General features: G+C 49.0%; 5 protein-coding genes across 5 annotated transcripts; 4 read left to right on the forward strand and 1 right to left on the reverse strand.

Annotated features, from left to right (window-relative positions):
* The first annotated feature begins 391 nt into the window (after nt 1–391).
* Nucleotides 392–2,909, forward strand: c12h6orf47 (chromosome 12 C6orf47 homolog). The gene is made up of 3 exons (XM_029845298.1): nt 392–602; nt 795–1,962; nt 2,325–2,909. The coding sequence occupies exon 2, from the start codon at nt 1,103–1,105 to the stop codon at nt 1,943–1,945; it is 843 nt and encodes a 280-aa protein (XP_029701158.1). The 5' UTR covers nt 392–602; nt 795–1,102; the 3' UTR covers nt 1,946–1,962; nt 2,325–2,909.
* A 150-nt stretch (nt 2,910–3,059) lies between these two features.
* Nucleotides 3,060–5,545, reverse strand: ppp1r11 (protein phosphatase 1, regulatory (inhibitor) subunit 11). The gene is made up of 3 exons (XM_003977692.3): nt 4,985–5,545; nt 4,265–4,373; nt 3,060–4,072 (listed from the first exon to the last, which is right to left on the reverse strand). Exons 1-3 carry the CDS (start codon nt 5,060–5,062, stop codon nt 3,888–3,890), a joined length of 372 nt encoding a protein of 123 aa, XP_003977741.1. The 5' UTR covers nt 5,063–5,545; the 3' UTR covers nt 3,060–3,887.
* Nucleotides 5,546–6,435: 890 nt separating this feature from the next.
* On the forward strand, nt 6,436–15,722 carry vars2 (valyl-tRNA synthetase 2, mitochondrial). The gene is made up of 30 exons (XM_011618892.2): nt 6,436–6,670; nt 6,767–6,959; nt 7,299–7,380; nt 7,457–7,557; nt 7,719–7,840; nt 7,920–7,986; nt 8,455–8,552; nt 8,644–8,725; nt 8,878–8,997; nt 9,200–9,308; nt 9,383–9,471; nt 10,082–10,172; nt 10,546–10,673; nt 10,749–10,852; nt 10,964–11,045; nt 11,117–11,193; nt 11,273–11,360; nt 11,576–11,669; nt 11,792–11,862; nt 11,932–12,057; nt 12,129–12,233; nt 13,489–13,557; nt 13,630–13,708; nt 13,788–13,918; nt 14,142–14,294; nt 14,485–14,700; nt 14,786–14,897; nt 14,968–15,158; nt 15,286–15,435; nt 15,586–15,722. Exons 2-30 carry the CDS (start codon nt 6,780–6,782, stop codon nt 15,667–15,669), a joined length of 3,201 nt encoding a protein of 1,066 aa, XP_011617194.2. The 5' UTR covers nt 6,436–6,670; nt 6,767–6,779; the 3' UTR covers nt 15,670–15,722.
* A 2,029-nt stretch (nt 15,723–17,751) lies between these two features.
* mgat1b (alpha-1,3-mannosyl-glycoprotein 2-beta-N-acetylglucosaminyltransferase b) lies at nt 17,752–21,230 on the forward strand. The gene is made up of 2 exons (XM_003977691.3): nt 17,752–18,894; nt 19,032–21,230. Exons 1-2 carry the CDS (start codon nt 18,055–18,057, stop codon nt 19,731–19,733), a joined length of 1,542 nt encoding a protein of 513 aa, XP_003977740.1. The 5' UTR covers nt 17,752–18,054; the 3' UTR covers nt 19,734–21,230.
* A 236-nt stretch (nt 21,231–21,466) lies between these two features.
* polr1h (RNA polymerase I subunit H) lies at nt 21,467–22,556 on the forward strand. The gene is made up of 4 exons (XM_003977690.3): nt 21,467–21,730; nt 21,938–22,041; nt 22,113–22,222; nt 22,298–22,556. The coding sequence occupies exons 1-4, from the start codon at nt 21,613–21,615 to the stop codon at nt 22,320–22,322; spliced, it is 357 nt and encodes a 118-aa protein (XP_003977739.1). The 5' UTR covers nt 21,467–21,612; the 3' UTR covers nt 22,323–22,556.
* The last annotated feature ends 216 nt before the right edge of the window (nt 22,557–22,772 follow it).

Consider the following 22,772-nt stretch of genomic DNA (forward strand, 5'->3'; position numbering starts at 1 on the left):
TGTGTGCTGCTTTTCTGCCACTTAAAGAATTAAGTTATAAACGGTAGACTGCTGTAAAAAAAAAAAAAAAAAAACAGGTGTAGCCTGTGAATCAGGACGCTCGGTGGGGAATGTGCTGCAGCGGCCAATGACTAAAATAACTCCTCAACCTCCAAACTGGGATTTTTTTTTTTTTTTTTGGGCAATGGCCTAAAATAGTTTTGTTTCACTTGAAACGCTTTTAATACTTCCTCCAGACGTGGACAAAACAGGATGTCTGTGTCCCTAAAGGCCTTTACTTTGAAAATGCCCTCTCGTGAAGGCAATGGTGTGAGCTGAATAAAGAGAATAGATCTTGTTCTACAGTGAAAAGTATCGCCGCTACCGCGTTCTGGGAAACGTGCTTTTACTTTGGAAGGTGGAGGCGGATGTGCTTCCCCGTCGCTTCCGTCCTCAGGTAAACGTTGAAGGGAGTGTTCGGCTCCCAGACTGGCGTCAATGCAACTGATTTCCTTTTTGCTGCTTCTTTTCAAAAACCAAGATCTATATTTGATTTCAACAACTTTTTAAGCCTTTGTTTCAATGGTCACGAGGATCATCCTCACGGAGGAAGCAAGCTAAAGGTGAGCCTTTATCCTTTGTGGCATTAGCTACTAGCATAGTCCAGCTGTTCCCAAAAGTCTAAAGCACCATCAATTCTGAAGTTTTCCATGCTCATAATGTGAACCTAACTCCTGTGTCGCCAAGGAATTCACCAGTAATCGTGTAAGTTAATGGTGGTTCGTTAATTCAAGCGAGTGTGTTTTTTTCCCCAGGGGGTGAAAAGTGTTTTTTGGACACTGGAAGAGCCAAAAAACTCCGCCAACAACACAAACTCCGCTTTCAGGTGGTTTTTTTTTTGTGACGAGATAATGGTGAGTTCAGAAAACCACCTGTACAGCTGTAAAAGGGCGCCAGGTTCAGCCAGAGGCAGGTAGAGGAGACTCAGGTGTGTCCCTAACAAGTCTTGCAGCTTCACCTGAACACGCATGTTTTTTACTGGCTGCTCATCCGGTTGTCTGAGCAGCTGAAGACGCACAAGCTGAATTCTACAACCAAGTCTTCTACCGGCTGAAGGAGAAACATGACAGCTGTGGTTGGTCGGGCGTGGGGGTGGGTGCGCTCCTGGGGAGGCAGCACGACCTCAGAGGAGGACCGGGTCCAGATCCAGGACCCCCGATCCCCTGGGAGCTGGAGCTCTTGGCTCTGGGCTGGTTGGAGGAGGAAACAGAGTTCAGGGGAGCAGTACTGGGAGGCGCAGGAGAAACTCCAGCCTGTGGAGACCAAAGATGTTGGAGCAGGAAAACCAGACATGCAGGGAAACAAAGAACAGGCTTCCAAGTGGTGGAACTATCTCCCAACTAACCTGTGGTGGTCTAAGAAACCACAGGCAACTCCGCTCAGACAAAGTAAATGTGCTGGAAGTGGTGACGGGTGGGAGCACGATGTGGATGGGGAGTTCTCCGACTATGGAACGCCACCTCCATCGCCAACACCTCCTCCTCAGCTCACCTCCCCCTTTCGACTCTTCACTAACAGCTTGAAGGTGGAAATCCTCCCAGAGCACCACCAAATCTGCTTCAACTTCCTGCGACACCTGTTTGACCTGCTCGTTGTGGGCTTTCTTTGGACCGTATCTCCTCCCACCAAGCTGATCCTGGAGGTGCTGGGAGTCCAGGGCCCGCTCAGGCTCTGGTTACACGGCATGGCCATGTTTGTTGTGTCTACGGTTGGAATGGCCGGACTCCTGTGGTGGGTTCAGGAGTATCTCCCCCAGTTCGCTTTGGTCTACGGCATCGTACAGGCGTTGGTCATCTCCGTCAGCGTCCGAAAGAGCGTGCTCCTCGGAGTGGATGACGAAGAACAGGAGGAGGAGCGCGTTGGACACGAGGAGCACCAGGAGCCAAAAGATCAGCCGTGTCTCTGAAGATGAGCTCGGCAAAGGTAAAATCCTTCATCCGGTTGTTGTGGTTTCATCTTCTTGGTGTTATTTCTTCTGATTACCAGACATCAGTGCTTAATGCGCTGTAAAACCAGTGATTCCTTCTGATTAACTGGGCCTGTTGGTGCCTGGAGGCCACAAACATCCCACAATCTCTGTGACAAACTCAGAGCGTGAAACCAGCAGAAGCTCTGAGCACAGACGGCTCCTGGGCTACAGACATGGAGTTTGTGTTGAGGAGCAGCCTGAGGGGCACCTGCCCGTGCCCCCCCGGGGGGTGAGGGCAGGTTTTCTGATGCGTCTGTGTCTGGAGCTTTAGCGCCACCAGCTGGAGCTGTTTGATGACAGTTGTGTCTTTTCACAGATGTTGGACGTGAGCCGATCTGCAGACCGCCGCCGCACACTCTTCACTACAGTTCCCACACGGTCACTTTGGATATCGATTATTGATCTGTATTTATTTCAGCCTTCACTCCTGGTTTGAATGTTTCCTGTTTTGTCTTGTCAGACATTTAAGTGATGGACACTAGATCTATTATTGGTGATTATGAAGCACCTGACTGTTCACTATTATCTGTTAATGTTTTAATCAGCTTCTGGGTCTAAAGGACGTTTGATCTTTGCACCAGAAGTTAGAAAGACAGATGAGAAAAATGGAGAAAAAGCCTAAAGAGTTCAACCCAAAAAACATTTTTAAAATGACCATGTAGAGGGTGATGAACTCGCTGTGGGTTACAGAACACACATACACAGGTGTGCTTGTGTTTTCCACCTGATTGTTCTGGTGTTGATGCTGTGGACGCTCCTCAATCACACCAAGTCGCTTCATCACTACATTCAAAAGATGTCGATTCCAAGTATTTTAACGTACAAACTTAAACACAGCAAAGTTAGTTCACTAAACGTCTGAATGTTGAGGTTTTTCATTAAAACTGAAATATTTAATCAAGCTTCCGCCTTTGTTTCTTTTTAAAGAGTTCTTATTACAGTGGTTTCCATTTGCTCCACTCGTCAATATTTAAGATGATGGCTGACGTTTGATTGATTACATGATCTATAAGAAAAACACCAGACTCAGTAAAATGACTGAAAACACAAATTTCACGACATTTGAAAACTTTAATTCACAACTTTAAATCTCATTGCAGGTGTTTTATGTACAGAAATGTGCATTTTACATATGTAACATCATCATCTGTGTTTATGGAGGAAGCAGGAAGTGATGATGACGATGAAGCTGAGGCATCATGCATGTACACATGCAGAGCCAACCAGAAGTCTCCTACTGTCAGGCCAAACTTGATCTTTCCTGTTTCACTGAAGAACCACAGGAGCAAAGCAAGGTGGCGTTGCCATGCCAACAGGCCAAGAGAGCTCTACAAACCAGCAGTATTGGTCAGTTGGATCAAAGTGTGAAAATGGCCCCAATCAGAGATGGTGATCATGTTACATTAAACTGATATCAGCAAAAGTGAACCACATTTGTCATGTGACCTCCTGACCCCGCCTCTGATCAATGACTCATCAGGAAGCAATGACACACACACACGATGTCATCAAATCAAAACAAGAGGTTCACCCACTGATCAATGAGGACAACGGCTCATTTCATTAATAACCCCACGGAAATCAATCTGATCACAACATTCGGGAGCAGAACAAGACTTTTAGTTTTAAATATGGAGACAGGAAACCATACAAACGGTGCATTTATTAGCGTCTCCAGACATGGCGGCGCTCTCTATCGACACATTAACCTTCTGAAGCTGATTCAATCATCGACTGTGTTTCTGGAGCCACCAGCAGCGACTCTGGGAGGTGATGAAGACGCAGCACCGCGTCTGCAAGAAGCTCGGCCACAAACACAAAGAAACAAAGGAAAAGTGCAGTTTTGTGTTGGTGAGCTCACAATCAGCCCCGCCAGCCTTCAGTGGCTGTGGGTGGTGCCTGAGCTGGGGGGCGCTGTAGGACCCCCCCCTCCCGTCTGTCCATGACCTCTCCTGCCGTGGCCCAGGATGCAGTGAGCGCTGCCGCAGCCTTCGTCGTCGTCGTCTCCCTCGCTTTCGGAGGACGACTCGCCGAACTGCCGCGGCTTCTCATAAACACAACAACCTGAAAGACAGCGGTGAGGGTTACACACCTCGCCACAACGGGTCACAGAACACTCGCGCTCGGTGAGAACGTGCCCACAAATGAACCCAGAACCTTCCTGGTTTGGATCTGGGACGGTTGTCTTGATGTCATGTAGGACGACGTAAAGAAAGCCGCGTAAGGGTTTCTGTGCTGAAGAAGAGAGAAACTCACACTTTGAGGATCTTCTTCCCAGATGTTCGTTGTCCACAGTGTCACTGGACCACTCCACCTTCTTCTCAGTCTTCCTCTTCCTCAGCCTGATCGTTAGGCTTCGTCCTTCCTGTCACATAAACACCAGGTCCAAAGATGACATCATGTTCTGTCATGACCTCTAAATACATAAACATGTTCTGGAACATGTCCTACATTTACAGGCATTCATTAATCATTAATACCCTCAAACGACTATTTAATCAGATTTACCTGTACATGGTGTTTTCTGAGCAGATTTTTATTTTATGGATGAAATAACGCGAAACACTTTAATGTTCAAAATGATCATCTTAAGTGTTGCTGTAGTGAATCATCCCAAACAAATGAATTATAATAATTGATGTGAATCAGGGCGTGTCTGCGCATTAAACACCATGACACTATTATTTCGAGGATCAAAGAGACTAGCTCACAATCTACGCTAACCAAACTGGATGTTTCATTCCCGAGAGGATGGAAATCACGCTTTGAAATCCTCAGCGCCATTTCTCGATGGTTGCCGACAACTTAGGGCCTGAATATAACCAAAGTTCTCAGCTTAATTGTGAACACCTCGGGCCTCTCGGAGCTTCATGCAACATGGTGTCCGCCTTCAAACAGCATCATCACTGCGGGGATACGTTGCATCTGTTCGTACGTAACCAGTACGAGTGATGGAGCGTCGCCACTTTAACCTACCTGCTGGGGCGGTGGCGGTGTACTGGTCTGAACAGTCTCCGTTATCGTCTCACTTGATGTCCCAGGAACCTCCGCCATACCTGGAGCTGCTCCGCTAACGCGACGTTAGCTAGCGAAGATGTAAACGGACCACAGCCGACCTTCAGTGACGCAGGAGCCGCGTAAACGCTGCAGCAGCCCAGGCGCCTTAATTACAAGCCGTAATCAACACTGTGGGTTTCTGACGGATGAATCAAGCGCTTTACTGTTGGACGAACCGAGAATAACAGTCATGCTGCAGCACGAATTAGCCTGGTTCAAAACGGAAGTAACAGGATATAATGCCCAAACACGCGGCAGATTTGAAAAATATTACAAAATTACACACTGTTATACAGAATTGTCTTGTTTTGCAAGAAAACAAATAAGACCTTCGTATTATATTCTAAGAACTATATTTTTCTAAGTGGTTTTATTTTCCACGCGTAGGCAGAATCTTTATGCTCATTTGAAGGTTAGTTAACAGCGGCGTTGTTAGGGGGAAGGTATTCCTGAACGGACTTATTTCCTGTCTGTCGCTACGAGTCGCTCACATGTACTGCGCATGCGCACCACTGGCACTCGCCGCGTCTCGCAATTTTTGCGACTTGATTTTAAGGGCTATAAAAAAGACTGCAATTACTTCACGAAAGACAATAGCTTTGTTTACATTGAGATTTTATAAGGCCTTTGAGTGATTGAGTTGTATAACAATATAAAGATTATGAATGTTTGTCAGTTTTGCAGTGCAGTAGTGCTAAATAATAGTGTACAACATACAGTATTGGGACTGTAGTATTATGTCTGTAAAAAAAAACAAAACTATTTGTCCATTTTGGACGCATATTGATCACTGAAGTTGAAGCACTTTCCTTAACTATGATATGTCCATTTGGGACGCATTTAAATCACAGAAATTGAAGTACTTTCAATACTTAAACATCTATATACCACTAATATGGAAAAAATCTATTAAAGGATTATCCCAAAGAAAATTGTTTCTTTAGATTAGAGCCAGATACCATACTCTACCCATTGTCACAAAAAGCTAAAACACCACATTTTAAAACCTTGAATAATGTATGTCCTTGTAAGGATTTTCTGAGCCAAAGAAACAACGATAAAAAACTGTTTTTGATACTGGGAAATTGAGACGTTAAAACGCATTTATTTTGGTTGCAGTTATACCAGAATGTTTTGAGACGCGTTTCCAGACTGGACTTTTGAAAAGGATCCTCAACCGCTCCAGAGAACAGATTTATAAAGTGTCACCCACTGCTCTCGGTCTATGTGAACGAGATAACGACCTTTTATAAAACACTAAATCGCAATCAAATCCATGTTTGACCAGAATATGATTAATAAAGTTGGAATAAAAAAGGTCCTCACTGCCGGAAAAGGCTTTGATTGGCTCCCGAGCCGGAAGTAGACACGAGTTTGCACATGCGCAGTAGAAATCGCGTTTCCTTGACCGTTTATGTAGTGACACTGTCCGATAAAGCCAACAAAATGTTTATTTCGGCACTGTCACAACTGACTGATAAGAAGGCCCGTGATTGATATACGGGTCTGCTTCTAGGACAGTTTAAATGAACTTCGTCTGTTGTACAGTAACAAAGTAAAATCGCTTTACAAGGTCGTAGCGCGTGTGCGGCTGGAGAAGGCAGAGTAAGTGTAAACACCCGAACCATCATCACATCCTACCAGGCTAAATGACCCCAGTGCGGGACCGGCTCCATTTATGATCTAGTTGTCTTCACGCAGTGTCCTAGTCGGGATGTGGGCCGTTTGTTTCCCCCCGAGGCTGCCAGGAAGAGCAGCGAGCAGACTGTGTCAGCACAGCAAGCAGACAAGAGCTTCATCCTCCTCATCACAGTCGGACCAACAACGGCCCAAAGCTGAGAAACGGAGGCGCAGACGAGAGCGGGAGGAGGCCGTTTTCACTGGGAAACACAATGTAACCCAGGAGAAACATGCTTGTTTTTAATCACCCGTTGCACAACACTGACACTGCTAAAATAAGTCATATTCTTTCAGTGACAGGAAGAGATAAAGATGTTTTGATGGTAGTCCTCAAACACCAGGACTAAAGTACTCTAAACTATTTTATAGTTGAATACTTGTGTTATGAAAAATTATGTAAGCTGCCCTATCTTAAATTTAAAAAGCTGTAAATGTCTCAAGGATCGTTCCCCTGCTTCTGTGCCCCCGTCTTAATGTTTGCTGCATGTATTTGTCAGAGGTTCTGGTCCTTTGTTTGGGGGTGCTGCGTGGTTACATTTTTTATTTTTTGCAGACATCTGAAGATGCAGTACTGAAATGGAGCGAGAAGCAGAAAATGGTGTACTCTGCTCATACATCTGCAGGGGCAAAGAAAGGTGAGGGACTTCCTGTCACCCCCGCTGTCCCACCTGTTGTGTCCACTTATGCAATACAACCGTTTTGTGCCTGTAGACACCAGCTTGCCATTTCCACCCACGTACAGTCCGGAATATGTGGAGCCATGTTGGTATGAGTGGTGGGAAAAAGAGGGCTTCTTCAAACCGGAACAGCATGTGAGGACACGTGAAAACAACAACATCCCTTCAGTAACGTGGCCGTGACATGTCAAATATAACAGGAAGCCAGACTTGACTGGTCTGCTACGTTCACCCTGACAGGTGAGAGGAGGAAGCAAAGAACAAAGGGATTCATTTGTTTCCCTTCCCTCCATCAGGACAGGTTAGCTCACGCTGTGGATCAGACCTTCTCCCTCTGTATCCCTCCACCTAATGTGACTGGAACTCTGCACGTGGGCCACGCTCTGACCGTCGCAGTAGAAGATGCTCTGGTTCGATGGTAACGTGCCGCACCTTCTGAGTCTTCACTGCTTTAAAGCTGAGCCTGTGCACAAATGTGTCACTATTGTTTCCTCCAGGAGAAGAATGCAGGGCCACAGAGTGTTGTGGGTTCCTGGATGTGACCATGCAGGTATTGCAACACAGGTACGACTACAACCACACTCTTGTCACCGTTGTGAATTCTGCTGGTACCTTAACCGGCTGCATTATCGGTCTTCTGGTGGGTTTTCCTGAGGAGGAGGTGGCTCTGTGTCACCTCTGTGTGAGCAGGGGAATTCAGACAAGCTCCCTGGTGGCTTTATTAAGACCTGAATGATGATTTGGTTACAGACATCGGTGACAACAGACAGTTATAAGACCACAAAAGGGACCAAGGCAGGCACCCACAAGGCTGTTCCTCTAACATCTGAACTAAGGACAGAGTGACAGTTAACTGTTCTCCACTCAACTGCTAAAGCAGCAGCAGCAGCATGTTGCCACGGTGACCGCGCTGTTGTCACGGTTGTGTTTGATGTGTTGTAAACCTAAAAACCACGAATGAGACCAAATGTCCAACAAGTCCTCTGAAGGGAGACGGTGATGTTGCCGATAAAGATGACGTTTGTGTGCCAGACGGTGGTGGAGAGGAAACTGTTCCGGGAAACTGGGAAACGTCGGCAGGATTTCAGCAGAGAGGAGTTCATGCAGGAAGTGTGGAATTGGAAGAACGAGTGCGTCCTCACGTCCATCTTTATCACCTTCTTCATATTTGGACCTCGTCATTGGACCTCGTTTGAACCAAGTCTTTGTTTGTTGCTGCAGAAAAGGAGACGAGATCTACCACCAGCTGAGGAGCCTGGGAGCCTCTCTGGACTGGAGCCGGGCCTGTTTCACCCTGGATCCAGTAAGATTTACTTTTACTTATTTACTTTTTTCTGTTATTTCTGTGGTCAAACCCCAGGTTTCCAAAGCTGCCATTGATATTCATTCATATTGAGATTTTACAGTATTCTTAACAACAACCAAAACCTTTAGACCTTTACGCGTGTTTTTCAGGGTTTTAGCCGAGCCGTGACTGAAGCCTTCGTCAGACTCTGTGACGCTGGTCTGATTTATCGTGCAGAAAGTTTGGTCAACTGGAGCTGCGTGCTGGAATCGGCCATCTCTGACATTGAGGTGAAACATGCTGCTGATGTGCATTTGGTTGGACTGCACCACATGACGTCCAGCCAACCCTCACTTCACCTCTGATCTAACGAGCAAACCTTTCTTCTGTTGCCTGAGTTTCCACCACATTCCCACATTTTGTCATTTTATTTTGTCTACTTTCAGACTTAAAAAACTCAATTTCATCCCTGAAAATATGTATGTGTGTCAGGTTGATTCTATCGAGCTCCCTGGTCCTACCCTGATCTCCGTTCCCGGCTACGAAAACAAGATTGAGTTTGGAAAGATGTTCACCTTTGCCTACCCAGTTGAAGGCTGTGGTGAGTTTAGGGCCAGTTAGAGACATCAGTCATGTTGCTTTAGCTCTGGGGAACGTTCTTACTCCTGTTTTTAGATGGAGAAGTGGCTGTTTCCACCACCCGTCCAGAGACGATGCTGGGAGACGTGGCGGTGGCCGTTCATCCTGACGATCCTCGATATCAGGTTGGTTTCACCAAAACAGGTTTTTGATAAGAACCATGACAGAACATCCAGAACTTGACAATCAGGAGACCCTGGTCAGCTTTACATGTAGTCACCTGTAGTGTGTTAAGAGCAGATGTCGGGTCAAAGGTCAGCACAGGAAACATTGTCTCAGTCATGTTTCTGCCATAATTAAGAGGAATTAGAGCCTCCTTCAATCTGAGCTTTCTGTAGAATAAGAAGGCAAAACATGACTAAAGTGAAGAGATAGTTGAGAAATTATCCTGTTTTTTATTTATTGTGTATGAGGGTTATTATTTTCATACATAAATGTTTTGAAAGTGTGGTTCCGTTCTGGACAGTTCTGGCCCATCTGACTTCCTGTCTCTGTGGAGGCGGAACAGAGCCGCACTTGGTGGAAACACACGATTTGAATGTAAACATTCAGGCTCCACCATCAAATCAGAACAGTCTCAACCGGATTATTGTGGTTATTACCCGCTGCGATGAGCAGCAATATACTGGTACAGATGAGTAATCAACACAGTCAGAGATGTTTCACACACCCCGGTCAGAGAAACACATTAATCTGGAGAACACGGAGGTCACCTGTGTGTCCGTCTTGTTTCAGGCTCTTCAGGGGAAGCAGTGCAGACACCCGTTCACCAACAGACTCCTGCCCATCATCGCTGACGCACTGGTGGACACGCAACTGGGAACTGGTGACAAACACTCACGTCTGCTCAAAATGTGATGCCTTTGCTCTCACGAGCAGACTCTGACTCCTCTGTCAGCACAGAGTGACGATGAGGAGGAGGAAGAATGTTACAGAATCACGAGCGTGGTCACAGCTCTTCTATATCAGAATTACTGTTGTTTAGATTTCCTGCCACCAGGTGGCGTCATGCAGACGTCAGACTCTTATTTTTGAGTGACTATTGACTGACCCAATTACAGGAATCGGCTCTCTCACTTTTAAATGTGACACACGATGATCCCGTGTTGCATGAACATGATTAGAGGCCCTTTAGTGTGTTTTGGGCTCAGGTGGTGACTCGGGTTTGTCTGTGTTCTGCTGGTCGTTGTGCTTCACAGGTGCAGTCAAGGTTACTCCAGCCCATGACCACACAGACTTCCTGTTGTCACGGAAACACTCACTTCCATGCCTCACTGTGATTGGAGGAGACGGGACCATGACGGCGGCCTGTGGGCCGTGGCTCCAGGTCCGTTCTCACGTCCTTGCCTGTAACCTGTTGTCATCTGGGCCTTTCTGTAGCTGTGCGCGTTGTCTCCTGTAGGGGGTGAAACGCTTTGAGGCCAGACAGTTGCTGGTGGATGCGCTGGTGGAGAAGAAGCTGTTCAGGGGACAGAAGAGTCACTCCATGACTTTACCTGTCTGCAGGTAGGGAATTCCTCTGTCCTCCAATGTCCTATCCTGCTTAGGAGACACAGGGGGCCCTTCACACACAGCTGACCTTGGAGGTTCTGATGTTAGTTTCTCTCCTGCTCTCAGTCGCTCAGGAGATGTCATCGAGCCTCTTCTGAAGAAGCAGTGGTTCGTCCGCTGCGATCAGATGTCTCAGAGGGCGATCCAGGTGGGTTGATTACTGCTGTCAACTCCGAGTTGACTGAAGTTCAGGGCTGACTGTACTTGTGATGAGGTCAGGCTGTGGAGGACGGAGAGCTCCAGATCATCCCTCATTTCTACACCAAGACCTGGAAGAACTGGTTGTCCAACCTCAGGTACGCGACCGTGTCCACCTGTGTGTGTGTGTGTGTGTGTTAGAGACTGAAATGACATCATTTCGGCTTTGCTTGGCAGTGATTGGTGCGTTTCCAGGCAGCTTTGGTGGGGTCATCAGATTCCAGCCTATCAGGTGAAGCTTCCAGATTCAACTGCTGAGCAGGAGGTCAGTGGACATCAGAGCAGACACACAGGACGGTCCAACGCCACAAACATCCTTAACAAAGACGCATCTGTTGACCTCTAGTCACTCCAACGCCGCTTTAGTTCATCTTTACAAATGTGTGACGCGTTAATGATTCTGAGCAGCCTCTCGGTTGGATCTGTGTTTGACGTTGCTGCTCTTCTGACGCTCCGCCGGTCCGTCTGTCTGTCTGACAGGAGATTTGGGTTTGTGGTCGGAGCGAGGACGAAGCGCGCCGCCGAGCTGCTGTCAGATGTGGAGTTGAGCCAGACGCTGTTACGTTGACTCAGGGTGAAGCAGCGTCAGCCCGTGGTTGCTACAGTTACCATGGTTCCCCTTAAACGGTCTCATCGGTTGTCCTCGGTGTTATTGACACATGTCTTTTTCTCCCATGTGTGCCTGTCCTGGCTCAGACCCTGATGTCCTGGACACGTGGTTCTCCTCTGCCTTGTTTCCCTTCGCCATGCTTGGCTGGCCTGAGCAGGTGCTGCACTTCCTGTTTATGAGGAAACAGCTTCCTGTTGCATTCTTACCTCCGTTTCTCTTCACATAGACTGCTGACCTTCAGCGTTTCTACCCCAATTCCATTCTGGAGACAGGAAGTGACCTGATTATCTTCTGGGTGGCCAGGATGGTGATGCTGGGCACCGAGCTGACCGGACAGCTGCCCTTCAAACAGGTGAGCGTCTCCTGTGGGACAGCGGACGGCCAGGCTAGCATCATCAGCTGACTATGATGTTTCCTGCTCAGGTCCTGCTTCACCCTCTGGTCAGAGATAAACACGGCAGAAAAATGAGTAAATCGCTTGGAAATGTTATCAATCCACTGGATGTGATCCAAGGAGTCTCTCTGGAGGTACAGGTTCTGATGACGCCTCGTTCTAAATGAAGCACACTCATCAGATTCTCCTTTGTGGAGCTGCAACATGTGATTGAAGTGCTCTCTTTATATGTTTTAAGCAGTTTTGTAGTGATGAAGACAGCGGTGTCTGCACTAAATCTGAGGAGGGAGGAGGAAAGGGTGTGAGGAGGAGGAAGGATGTAGGGAGGAAGAATAGAGGTGTAGGGAGGAGGAATAAAGGTGTAGGGAGGAAGAATAAAGGTGTAGGGAGGAGGAGGAAGGATGTAGGGAGGAAGAGGAAGGATGTAGGGAGGAAGAGGAAGGATGTAGTGAGGAGAAATAAGGGTGTAGGGAGGAGGAGGAAGGATGTAGGGAGGAAGAGGAAGGATGTAGTGAGGAGAAATAAGGGTGTAGGGAGGAGGAGGAAGGATGTAGGGAGGAGGAGGAGGGATGTGGGGAGGAAGGGTGTAGGGAGGAGGAGGAAGGATGTAGGGAGGAGGAATAGAGGAAGAATAGAGGTGTAGGGAGGAGGAATAAAGGTGTAGGGAGGAGGAGGAAGGATGTAGGGAGGAAGAGGAAGGATGTAGTGAGGAGAAATAAGGGTGTAGGGAGGAGGAGGAAGGATGTAGGGAGGAGGAGGTGGGATGTGGGGAGGAAGGGTGTAGGGTGGAGGAGGAAGGATGTAGGGAGGAGGCGGAAGGATGTCGGGAGGAAGAATAAAGGTGTAGGGAGGAGGAATAAGGGTGTAGGGAGGAGGAATAAGGGTGTAGGGAGGAGGAGGAAGGATGTAGGGAGGAGGAATAAAGGTGTAGGGAGGAGGAGGAAGGATGTAGGGAGGAGGAATAAAGGTGTAGGGAGGAGGAGGAAGGATGTAGGGAGGAGGAGGAAGGATGTAGGGAGGAAGAGGAAGGATGTAGGGAGGAAGAATAAAGGTGTAGGGAGGAGGAGGAAGGATGTAGGGAGGAGGAATAAAGGTGTAGGGAGGAGGAGGAAGGATGTAGGGAGGAGGAATAAAGGTGTAGGGAGGAGGAGGAAGGATGTAGGGAGGAGGAGGAAGGATGTAGGGAGGAAGAGGAAGGATGTAGGGAGGAGGAATAAAGGTGTAGGGAGGAGGAGGAAGGATGTAGGGAGGAGGAGGTGGGATGTAGGGAGGAGGAGGAAGGATGTAGGGTGATGCTGCCTCCCCAGTCTCCCCACACTCTCCTGGAAGATGATGTTTATGAGGAGGAGGATTCTAACATTAATGTGAGCTGGACTTTTTTCCTGTCAGATGCTTCAACAGAAGGTGAAGGAGGGGAACGTTGATCCCAGAGAGCAGCTGGTTGCCATGGAAGCAGTGGTGAGCTCCTCTCGGTCCTGTTCTGTGTGATCAGACTCTGAAGGTTCCTGTCATCCAGCTGTTTCTCCACAGAGGAAGGACTTCCCCACTGGGATTCCAGCATGTGGGACTGATGCCCTCAGGTTCTCCCTCTGCTCACACAGGCTGCAGGGTGAGTGTGAAGGAACCTGAACTGCTCTACATTTAAACCTCCTGCTGCTCTGAGTCTGTCCTGCGGTTTGTTTCATCAGGAGAGGACATCAAGTTGTCCATCTCTGAGGTCCTGACCAGTAGAACCTTCTGTAACAAAATGTGGCAGACGCTCAGATTCACGCTGGGAGTTCTGGGTGACAACACGACACCACTGAGAACATTAGAAGAGGTACAGGAGAGAACCATCTGCTTGATGTCCTCAGTGTCCTTGAGTGTCTCTGCTGTTGTTGAGAGCAGAAGTTCAAATGCTGCTCATGTTAACACAACACTGGTCACATGACCTCTTTAAGAAGTCCCACTGGAGTGGAGGGACACGCCCAACCCTACATAATCCAGAGTGTGTGTGTGTGTGTGTGTGTGTGTGTGTGTGTGTGTGTGTGTCTTTCATTCAGACGATTCCTGTGAGCAGCATGGATCAGTGGATCTGCTCCAGACTCTACAGCACTGTGGTCCAGTGTGAGCAGGCCTTCCGAGCCTCGGAGCTTCATCTGGTCACCTCAGCCCTCCGCTCCTTCTGGATCCACAGCCTCTGTGACGTCTACCTGGTGAGCAGCAGCTTCGGGTCATAAGAAGACAGTAAAATCAGCAGCGGGTCAGAAAAAAGCCTCCAGAAGCGACACGGTAGCCGAGTCAGAAGGGAAGAAAACAGGAAGTGAAAAACCTGAGCAGGTGGAATTGTGGGTAATGCTGTTCATAAGCATTATAAGTTTAGCTCTGTGTGTGTGTGTGTGGCAGGAGTGTGTGAAGCCTCTGCTGGCCCCTCCCAGATGTTCGTCGGCACAGATGTCCAGCAGCGTGCTGTTCCACTGCGTCTCCACGTCTCTGGCTCTGCTCTCGCCGTTCATGCCCTTCATCACAGAGGAGCTGTGGCAGAGGCTCCGGCCGGTCCAGCCCGGAGCCGCGGCCGGGCCCAGCCTGTGTTTACAGCCGTACCCGTCCACCACGCAGCTGGTACGACATCATCCTGCGGAACAGAGCCCGTGTGATGCATCGCTTCCACCTAGACAAGCTTTGTGCCTCTGTGTGTGTGTGTCAGTCTCACTGGCAGTTCCCTGCCGTGGAAAAGGATTTTGAGCTGGTCCAGGAGCTGATCCACGTGGCCCGTTCCCTGCGAGTTCAGTGTGGAATGACCAAAGAAAAACCTGCCAGTAAGTTCTCCGGGAGAACCTCAGAGGAACGTGGCGCTGGCAGAACTCAACTGTTGTTGTTGTCGTCCAGTGTGGGCGGTGTGCTCCCCCAGCCAGGCCCGGGTCCTCCACCGGTTCGGATCGGCCGTCCAGACTCTGGGGCAGATCTCCAGCCTCCATGTTTGCTGCTCCGGTCCAGCAGAAGGTCTCGCAGATCCTCCGCCTGCAGGAAGCCTCGTCGGTGTGGTGGACCACACCTGCCAGTTGCACCTTCACGTTCAGGTGTGGATCAGATTACAGTAATGGGATTACATTTGGGTGATGAGTTGAAATGAGGAATTAGACATGAAGAAGAAGAAGAAGAAAGAGAAGAATGAGGTGATGTGATGAGGCTACTCTTCCTTCTCAGGGCGGCACCAGTGTTGTTGGCCAGATGGACCAGTTGTCTCGTCGCAGAGACAAACTGCTTCCAAAGCTGCAGAAGATCCTCCTCAGCATTGAGTCTCCAGGCTACAGCAACAAGGTTCCTGCTCACATCAGGCAGAGGATGGAGCTGAAGGTGAGCTCTGAATATAGAGCCACACACTGGTGAGAGGTCTGAATGATTAAGGTCTTGATCAGGACCGAGGACAAACGCCGTTTGGGCCTTTGTCCTTGGTCCTGGTGGACCTGCGAGGTGAAGATGTGACTGCAACCGTTTCTGTTCCAGAGGCTGCTGCTGGAGCAGGAGCTGAAGAGCATCGAGGAGCAGATGAAGATCAGTCAATCCTCCAGTGGCGATCGGCCGTGCTGACGTGTTGTAAATGTTTCACTGTTGCCGTGACAATAAAACAATAAAACATCTAATTTGAGTGTTCTTCAGATGATGGAAGATGATGTGCACCTAATCTCACCCCACAGCTGAAACTCCATAATCCCACTAAACTCCCACAGGAGTTTGGAAAAAGCTGAACGGGCTTTGGGTCTGTTTGGCGTGCTGTTGATGTCACGGTACCACCGAATCTGCGGGCGGTGGGGTGTCATGTTGGGTCTGAGGGGGGGTTGGAGGGAGTCCTCACCCCGACCTCCTCCTCGCTTTACCCGGACACCAGGAGTGGCCACCAGGGGGCGACACGGTGACACGTTCGACTTCAGCCCTGGTTCGTTTACCAGAATGGTTTCGATTAGGAAGGTTCGTTGGTGTTCTGCCGCGGACAGCGGTACCAGACGGTTCCTCGTGATTCGGCACCCCGGAAGTGAGCGCAGAGGTTCCCGTCACACATGTGAAGAGCGAGTGAGTGTCCGGTAGACCAGACTGGACACAGGACCGGGGACACTTCGGCCGTTCTGGTTGGTGCTGTTGGACTATTATCGGCTGCTGGAAGACGGCCGACTCACAGGAACCGCTGTCTGGGTCACCGACACACGAATATGACACCGAAGCAGACAGGACCGCGGCTCACTTAGCATCCGTTAGCTAGCTACTGGCCGCCGGGGAAGCAGCGGCGGTTCCGGGGTTGGACCAGAGCTGAAGGGAGGGTAGAAAGGGTGTTTGTGGCCAGGCGAGTGAGCCGCTACAGCCGCCAAATCTGTCTGAAGGGACAGATGAGGGAGAGAGGAGCAGCCTGTTGGTGGCCAGCTCGCTAACAGTGGTTAGCCCGGGGCTGTTGTGATGGTTCCTGTGAGACTGAAGGGGGCTTCAGACAGAAGACAGATCTCTGACCTCTGACCTCTGCTCCTCTCGTGTGGTGGCCCTAAATCAGCTGAGATGAAGATCAACCCTCTCCTCCTCGTCACCCCCTGATCTCTGCTGAAACAGCAGGTAAGTTTGTGCTTTTACACTTTATTTATTTCATTGTCACAGATTTAGTTTCCTCTTTGAGTTAAATCACAATCGACTAGAAAAGGCCTGAAAGAGCTCAGACCTCCACCAAGCAGCTCATTTCCCCACATATGGTCTCCTACACTGGTGTGTGTGTGTGTGTGTGTGTGCGTGTTTGTGCAATAGTAACACAAGGTTTCGCAACAGGATGTTGCTTTTTGATCAAAGCGACTTGACGGTGGAAGCTCGAAGTCTAGAACAAAAGCAGCTCTTCCTGGAAACCCTGATAAACATTTCCTAAAAATGTCATTAAAAGAAGCTAACAGAAAGACAAACGGTGGCTGTCAGGTGACATAATAAGCACAGGTAATAAAACTAGATGTGAAGGTGGAACTCATTAAACGTAAATGTTCCAAATCGTCTTGGAAAGGTGGAGGTCAGAACCATTCGGAGGTTCTGCTGGTCACCATGTTCAGACCAGCTTAATTTAAGCAGGTCTATATTTATCAGGACTAAGTGGTTTAGAATCCTCCAAAGCTGAGGAGAAACAAGTGACCTTCATCTTCCGCCTCCTCAAACTTGGATCCTTTGAGTCACGTTTGAACGTTGTTTAATCTCTTTTGAATCACGACACCAGAACTGGACTGGCTGGATTTTATGCTGTAAATATTTTATAAAGTAACATTTTCAAATGCATCAACATGCTCATGCGGTTTATGCTGAGTCGGTTTTACATTTGGGCTTGTGTTTAGCTTCCTGCTCGGAGTTCTGGTCCTGCTCCGAGCCGGATGAGCAGGAAAAGATAAGAGAATTACGGGAATTCAGTCAGTCCTGCGGGTTCACGACACCTGAACTGTTGTTTTATTTTCAGGAAAATGGCTGAAATCTTCTGGGCCCCTCAGTCGTACTCTCACTGACGTCACCTGTCCTCCTCCTGCTCCTCCTCCTGCTCCTCCTCCTGCTCCTGGTTCTGGACCTTCTCCTCCTCCTCCTCCTCCTCCTGCTCCTGGTTCTGGACCTTCTCCTCCTCCTCCTCCTCCTCCTGCTCCTCCTCCTGCTCCTGCTCCTGCTCCTGGTTCTGGACCTTCTCCTCCTCCTCCTCCTGCTCCTGGCTCTGGACCTTCTCCTCCTGCTCCTGCTCCTGCTCCTGGTTCTGGACCTTCTCCTCCTCCTCCTCCTCCTCCTGCTCCTGGCTCTGGACCTTCTCTGAATGTGTGTTCCATTAAAGGATCGTCTAACAGGAGGTAAAGGTCTTCAGGAGACGATGGAAAACAGGATGGAGCAGCTGTAGGAATGTGACTGATAACAAACTCCGGCTCCGACTGTTGGATTCTCACCGTGCTTCCGCCTGTTTTTTCCCACCTTTTCCATCGGGCCATGGTTCGCAAGAAAGGTTCTCTGATATTATGCGGAGCTTTCCTGTTTGTTGTCTGGAACGCTTTGCTTCTGCTGTATCTGTGGGGTCGCCCTCCCAGTGGCCACCCGGGCGAAGGGGGCGGAGCTGAACCGGGAGGCAAAGAGGAGTGGGGGCTGGGGAGAGGGACCGGTGGCAGGACCAACCTGGCTGGGGAGGTGATCCGGCTCGCAGAGGAGGTTGAAGTTCAGCTTGAGACCCAGAAGAAACTGATAGAGGAGATTGAAAGTCACCGGGCCAAGTGGGTTCGGCAGAAAGATGTCGGGAAAAGAGAAACGGGCCATGACAAAGAGGTCGGGAACCAGCCGGCAAGAACGCCGCTTCCGCCTGTAGTTGGTGTGGCGGATCAGGCCCGGACTGAGCTGAACCCTACAGGGAAGCCCGTTCAGAGCAAAGCTTCAGACCCGCGACCTCAGCCCGACATTAAGATCAAACCGGAGGGCGGAATAACCACACTGGCCACGCCCCCTGAGGTCGTTATTCCCATACTGGTCATCGCCTGCGACCGAGTGACAGTGAGGCGCAGTCTGGACAGGCTGATACAGTACCGCCCTTCCTCAGAACTACACCCAATCATCATCAGTCAGGACTGCGGACACGCCGAGACGGCGCGCGTGATTGGCTCCTACGGAGATCAGGTGACGCACATAAGACAGCCGGACCTCTCGGACATCAAGGTGCGCCCGGAGCACAGGAAGTTCCAGGGCTACTACAAAATTTCCCGACATTACCGCTGGGCCCTGAACCAAGTGTTCAACGTGCTCTCCCACTCTGCGGTGGTCATCGTGGAGGACGACCTGGAGGTGGGTTCTGGTTCCATCCTGGGTGATTTCCTGTAGATCCCGGCTCGCTAAACTCTGTGTTACCTGGATCTGGGTCCAGAGTGTCGTCGCGCTCTCAGACAGGAAGTGTGTGTAACGTGTGTGTCTTGCTCTTCCAGGTGGCCCCAGACTTTTTCGAGTATTTCCGAGCCCTGTACCCGATCCTGCGCTCGGACTCCAGCCTCTGGTGCGTTTCCGCGTGGAACGACAACGGCAGAGACGCTCTGGTGGATCCGGGGAAAGCGGACCTCCTGTACAGGACGGACTTCTTCCCCGGGCTCGGCTGGATGCTTCTGAAAGAGACGTGGGAGGAGCTGGAACCTAAATGGCCTTTGGCCTTCTGGGACGACTGGATGCGTCAGCCGGAGCAGCGTAGCGGACGCTCCTGCATCCGTCCTGAGATCTCCAGGACTATCACCTTTGGCCGGAAAGGCGTCAGTCTGGGTCAGTTCTTTGACCAGTACCTTCGCTACATTAAACTAAACACGGAATTTGTGCCTTTCACTAAACAGGATTTGTCGTATTTGCTGAAGGAAAAGTATGACGAGAGGTTTGTCAGAGAGGTTTACGCTGCAGCTCTGGTGAAGATAGAAGAGCTGCAACAGGTGGGGACCCTGAGAGGCCCTGGGCCCTACCGGGTCCAGTACTCCACCCGGGACAGTTTTAAAGTCTTGGCCCGCAGTCTAGGAGTGATGGACGACCTGAAATCTGGGGTCCCCCGTACGGGTTACAGGGGCGTGGTGGGTTTCCTGCACCGAGGCCGACGGGTGTTCTTGACCCCGCCTGAAGGTTGGACGCAGTATGACACCAGCTGGAGCTGAAACCCTGACACAGACTCCGTAGTTCCTGGTGATCTAGAGGGGTTAGACTCGTCCTCACAGACCAAAGAATATCTGCAGACACGGTTGTCCCCGAAGGGATAAAAGCAGCCTGGACGATGTCTGGCTTCATGATGAAAATTGATCAAATAGATTCACGATTGCAGATCTTTGAGGGTCCTTCCTGGGCTCAGTAGAGCCCGCGAGAAGGTCAAACCCAGGTGGTGTCGGGGGGTCTCTGTCCCTGTTCTGAACTTTAGGTTCTTTATTCGAATGTGGTCGCAACATTAGTGAGGCTTCAGTGAGTTCCTGGAAGGGAAAAGAAGAGCACCGTCACCCGCTACTGTCCTGCCAGTGCCCCCCAGGGGGTCCTGCCCCCCAGGGGGTCCTGCCCCCCAACCATCAACGAGGGCTCAAGAAAATGAATTTGGAAACACGAATGGAGAAATCTGAGCAGTGTCGTCTCACTGAGAAGAATTTAACTTTACTTGTTCCCAGAGAGGAAATTGAGTCTTTACTCTCTTCGGTACACACACCTGAACACATGTCAGACTGCAGCTGCTCAAGGGCACCTCGGCAGTGCTGCGGAAATGTTTCCTTGGACAAGAATCCCGCTGGCTCCCAGCCCGGCCCCCTACAGACGGAGCTGCCAGGACCCCCGACCGATGGCCCTCACATACTTTGGATGGAATTTTGAGATCAGTTTTATCAGTTTTAACTGCCCCAACCCCCCGGTTTATCATTTTATTATCATACTTTATTCGTTTAAACTATTTTTTTATTAGTTAAAAGTAATTTCTGAGCTGTGTCCTTTTTAAGGATCTCTCATTGTCCTCACCGACGCTGTTTGTTCTAAACAGAGAACTTAACATTTGAGGTTACCTTTAACATTTTCATTTAGTTTATTACTTTAAAATGTCTTAAATGTTGAGGGAAACCAGCCAGTTCTGCTGAAGCTTCCACCCCCCCTCTGTGGTCCCATCATTGTGAGGCATGGACACACCTGCGATCCACAGGCCACCTGCTGGGCACCTGGATGCTCTGATGCTCTGCTCCAGTGATTCGGGACATCCACAATGATCTCTGCTGAAGGAATTATCACATTACTTTTTAATCTCCTACAGGTTGTTGGGCGCGTTTGAACCTGATGCCATCTAACCTTGTAGAAAGACTGAGTTTTAAAATGACTTTAGAATCTTAAATCCTTCTAGCACATGTTAAAAAGCTGCAAATGAGATTTAAACACCACCAAGTGTGGTTTTTATTGATGAGCAGCCTGATGTAGGGCAAACGGTATTCATGACATCCAAACCACGGTTTGGGCAGCTTAGGTTTGTTGAAAAACCACCTGGTCCATTGAGTCTGCAGTAAGTTTGAGATGTCTTTATCGCGGTACTGTAATAAGATTTGACAGCCTGTATGGTGATGTTTAGAACCACTGCCGGACATGTTTATAACTTTAATACAGTCTGAATAAAGTCTACTATTTTGATATTTGTTCACATGCTGCAGAAGTCTTTTTTTATTGTTGTTGAACATGGTGGATTCATACAGAATTAAGGAAGAGAGATGAATGAATATCACCCATACAGATTACATTAATTGCTTCAATATTCAGCTATGTATTAAAATGTTTCCGGCCAATAAAGAAATTTGTGGAAAAGTATTTTTACAACATGTTTACAGCAAGTTCTCCAGCACAGAAGGTGGCGCTGACACGAGCAGACAACAGGAAGAGGAGAGCGGAAGTGACATAACTGCAGCAAAAGGACCCGAAGAGGTGGCTGTGCAACTGCCTGTGTTGAGGATCTTGCTTTATATCGGAAGAGGTTTTGAACACACCGGACTTACCAGCTCCATAGTATTTGATACCCTGGCAGACATGTCATGTTTTGCTGCTGATCTTAATTTCTGCCCTGAATGTGGGAATATTCTCCCCCTGCCGGGGCTCCAGGACACGGTGCGCTGCCCGCGCTGCTCCTTCTCCATCCCTGTAGCAGGTACTGACGACCGGCCGCTAACTCGCCCTCATGTGTCGGTTTTAGGATTTTCAGGATTTTGGTTTTAGTAATAAAAGTGCTTCAATCGAGGGCTACAGGGCGTCTGTTACGTTGTGTGAATGAATTTCTCCCCTCATCTAGTTGCCTTTTGTAAAAAAAAAAAAAAATCGAATGATTCTGAGAATATTACTATGCTTGGTTGTACAGAGTTCAATGGCCAACAGATTCGTTCAACAGTCGTCCTGAACCCCATAGAAAGGTCTGCAGTGATCCTAGAGGATAAAGACGACTCCGAACTGAAGGGACCTGTGGTAAGACAACACACCATGGAGGACTAAGTGTTGGACGTGGAGATGATTCTGCTAACTGTGACTTCCTGCAGATTGACAGGCGCTGCTTGCGTTGTAACAAAGAAGGGATGGTTTACCACACCAGACAGATGAGATCAGCAGATGAAGGACAAACGGTCTTCTTCACTTGTATTCACTGCAGGTGATCAACGGCACCACATAGGATGTTTCACTAGTTATGTTGTGTGATTCATGTCTGATTTTTGACTTTTGACAGGTTTCAGGAGAAGGAGGACTCTTAAGAGTGAAGCCCTGACCTTTGACCTGCTGGCATTTGTCCCCCTGGCCTTTGTCCCCCCTGGCATCCCACCAGTCGCATCATCAGTATTTTGTACAGTTCATGCAAATCAAGTTGACCAGAGGAACTATTGTAGCTGACTGTTGGATAAATGTTTTAAAACAGAACACTGTGTGCTGAAATAATTTGCTTATGGACGACTTCATCATATGGAAATATAAGTGATTCCTCTGCTCATCTGCATTCCCTGGGTGGTCTGTTGCTCTTTCAAGCTTGGTTCCTCTACCAGAGGCCTGGGAAGTATCTTGTTCCTAGCACTGCTCTCCTCTGGGCAGAGATCTCCGATCTGCTGGAGCCTCTCTGATGCATGTGATGGCCAGTCTGGTCGTCTGGATCCTGATGTGGTACAGTTGATCAGATGGCAGCAGCTGGAATGCTTGTTCACATGGTGAAG

This window comes from Takifugu rubripes, chromosome 12 (assembly GCF_901000725.2).
Source record: "Takifugu rubripes chromosome 12, fTakRub1.2, whole genome shotgun sequence".
NCBI classification, from domain to species: Eukaryota; Metazoa; Chordata; class Actinopteri; order Tetraodontiformes; family Tetraodontidae; genus Takifugu; species Takifugu rubripes.

Coding starts and splice junctions, on each gene's coding strand:
- ppp1r11 (XM_003977692.3), bottom strand. CDS start 5,062: ATGGCGGAGGTTCCTGGGACATCAAGTGAGACGATAACGGAGACTGTT. Junction 4,374..4,984: donor CACCGCCACCGCCCCAGCAG/GTAGGTTAAAGT, acceptor TTTATGTGACAG/GAAGGACGAAGCCTAACGAT. Junction 4,073..4,264: donor GGGAAGAAGATCCTCAAAGT/GTGAGTTTCTCT, acceptor GCTGTCTTTCAG/GTTGTTGTGTTTATGAGAAG.
- mgat1b (XM_003977691.3), top strand. CDS start 18,055: ATGGTTCGCAAGAAAGGTTCTCTGATATTATGCGGAGCTTTCCTGTTT. Junction 18,895..19,031: donor TCGTGGAGGACGACCTGGAG/GTGGGTTCTGGT, acceptor TTGCTCTTCCAG/GTGGCCCCAGACTTTTTCGA.
- vars2 (XM_011618892.2), top strand. CDS start 6,780: ATGTGGGCCGTTTGTTTCCCCCCGAGGCTGCCAGGAAGAGCAGCGAGC. Junction 8,726..8,877: donor CCTGTTTCACCCTGGATCCA/GTAAGATTTACT, acceptor CGTGTTTTTCAG/GGTTTTAGCCGAGCCGTGAC. Junction 14,898..14,967: donor GACCAAAGAAAAACCTGCCA/GTAAGTTCTCCG, acceptor GTTGTCGTCCAG/TGTGGGCGGTGTGCTCCCCC.
- polr1h (XM_003977690.3), top strand. CDS start 21,613: ATGTCATGTTTTGCTGCTGATCTTAATTTCTGCCCTGAATGTGGGAAT. Junction 21,731..21,937: donor CTTCTCCATCCCTGTAGCAG/GTACTGACGACC, acceptor TTGGTTGTACAG/AGTTCAATGGCCAACAGATT. Junction 22,042..22,112: donor CCGAACTGAAGGGACCTGTG/GTAAGACAACAC, acceptor GACTTCCTGCAG/ATTGACAGGCGCTGCTTGCG.
- c12h6orf47 (XM_029845298.1), top strand. CDS start 1,103: ATGACAGCTGTGGTTGGTCGGGCGTGGGGGTGGGTGCGCTCCTGGGGA.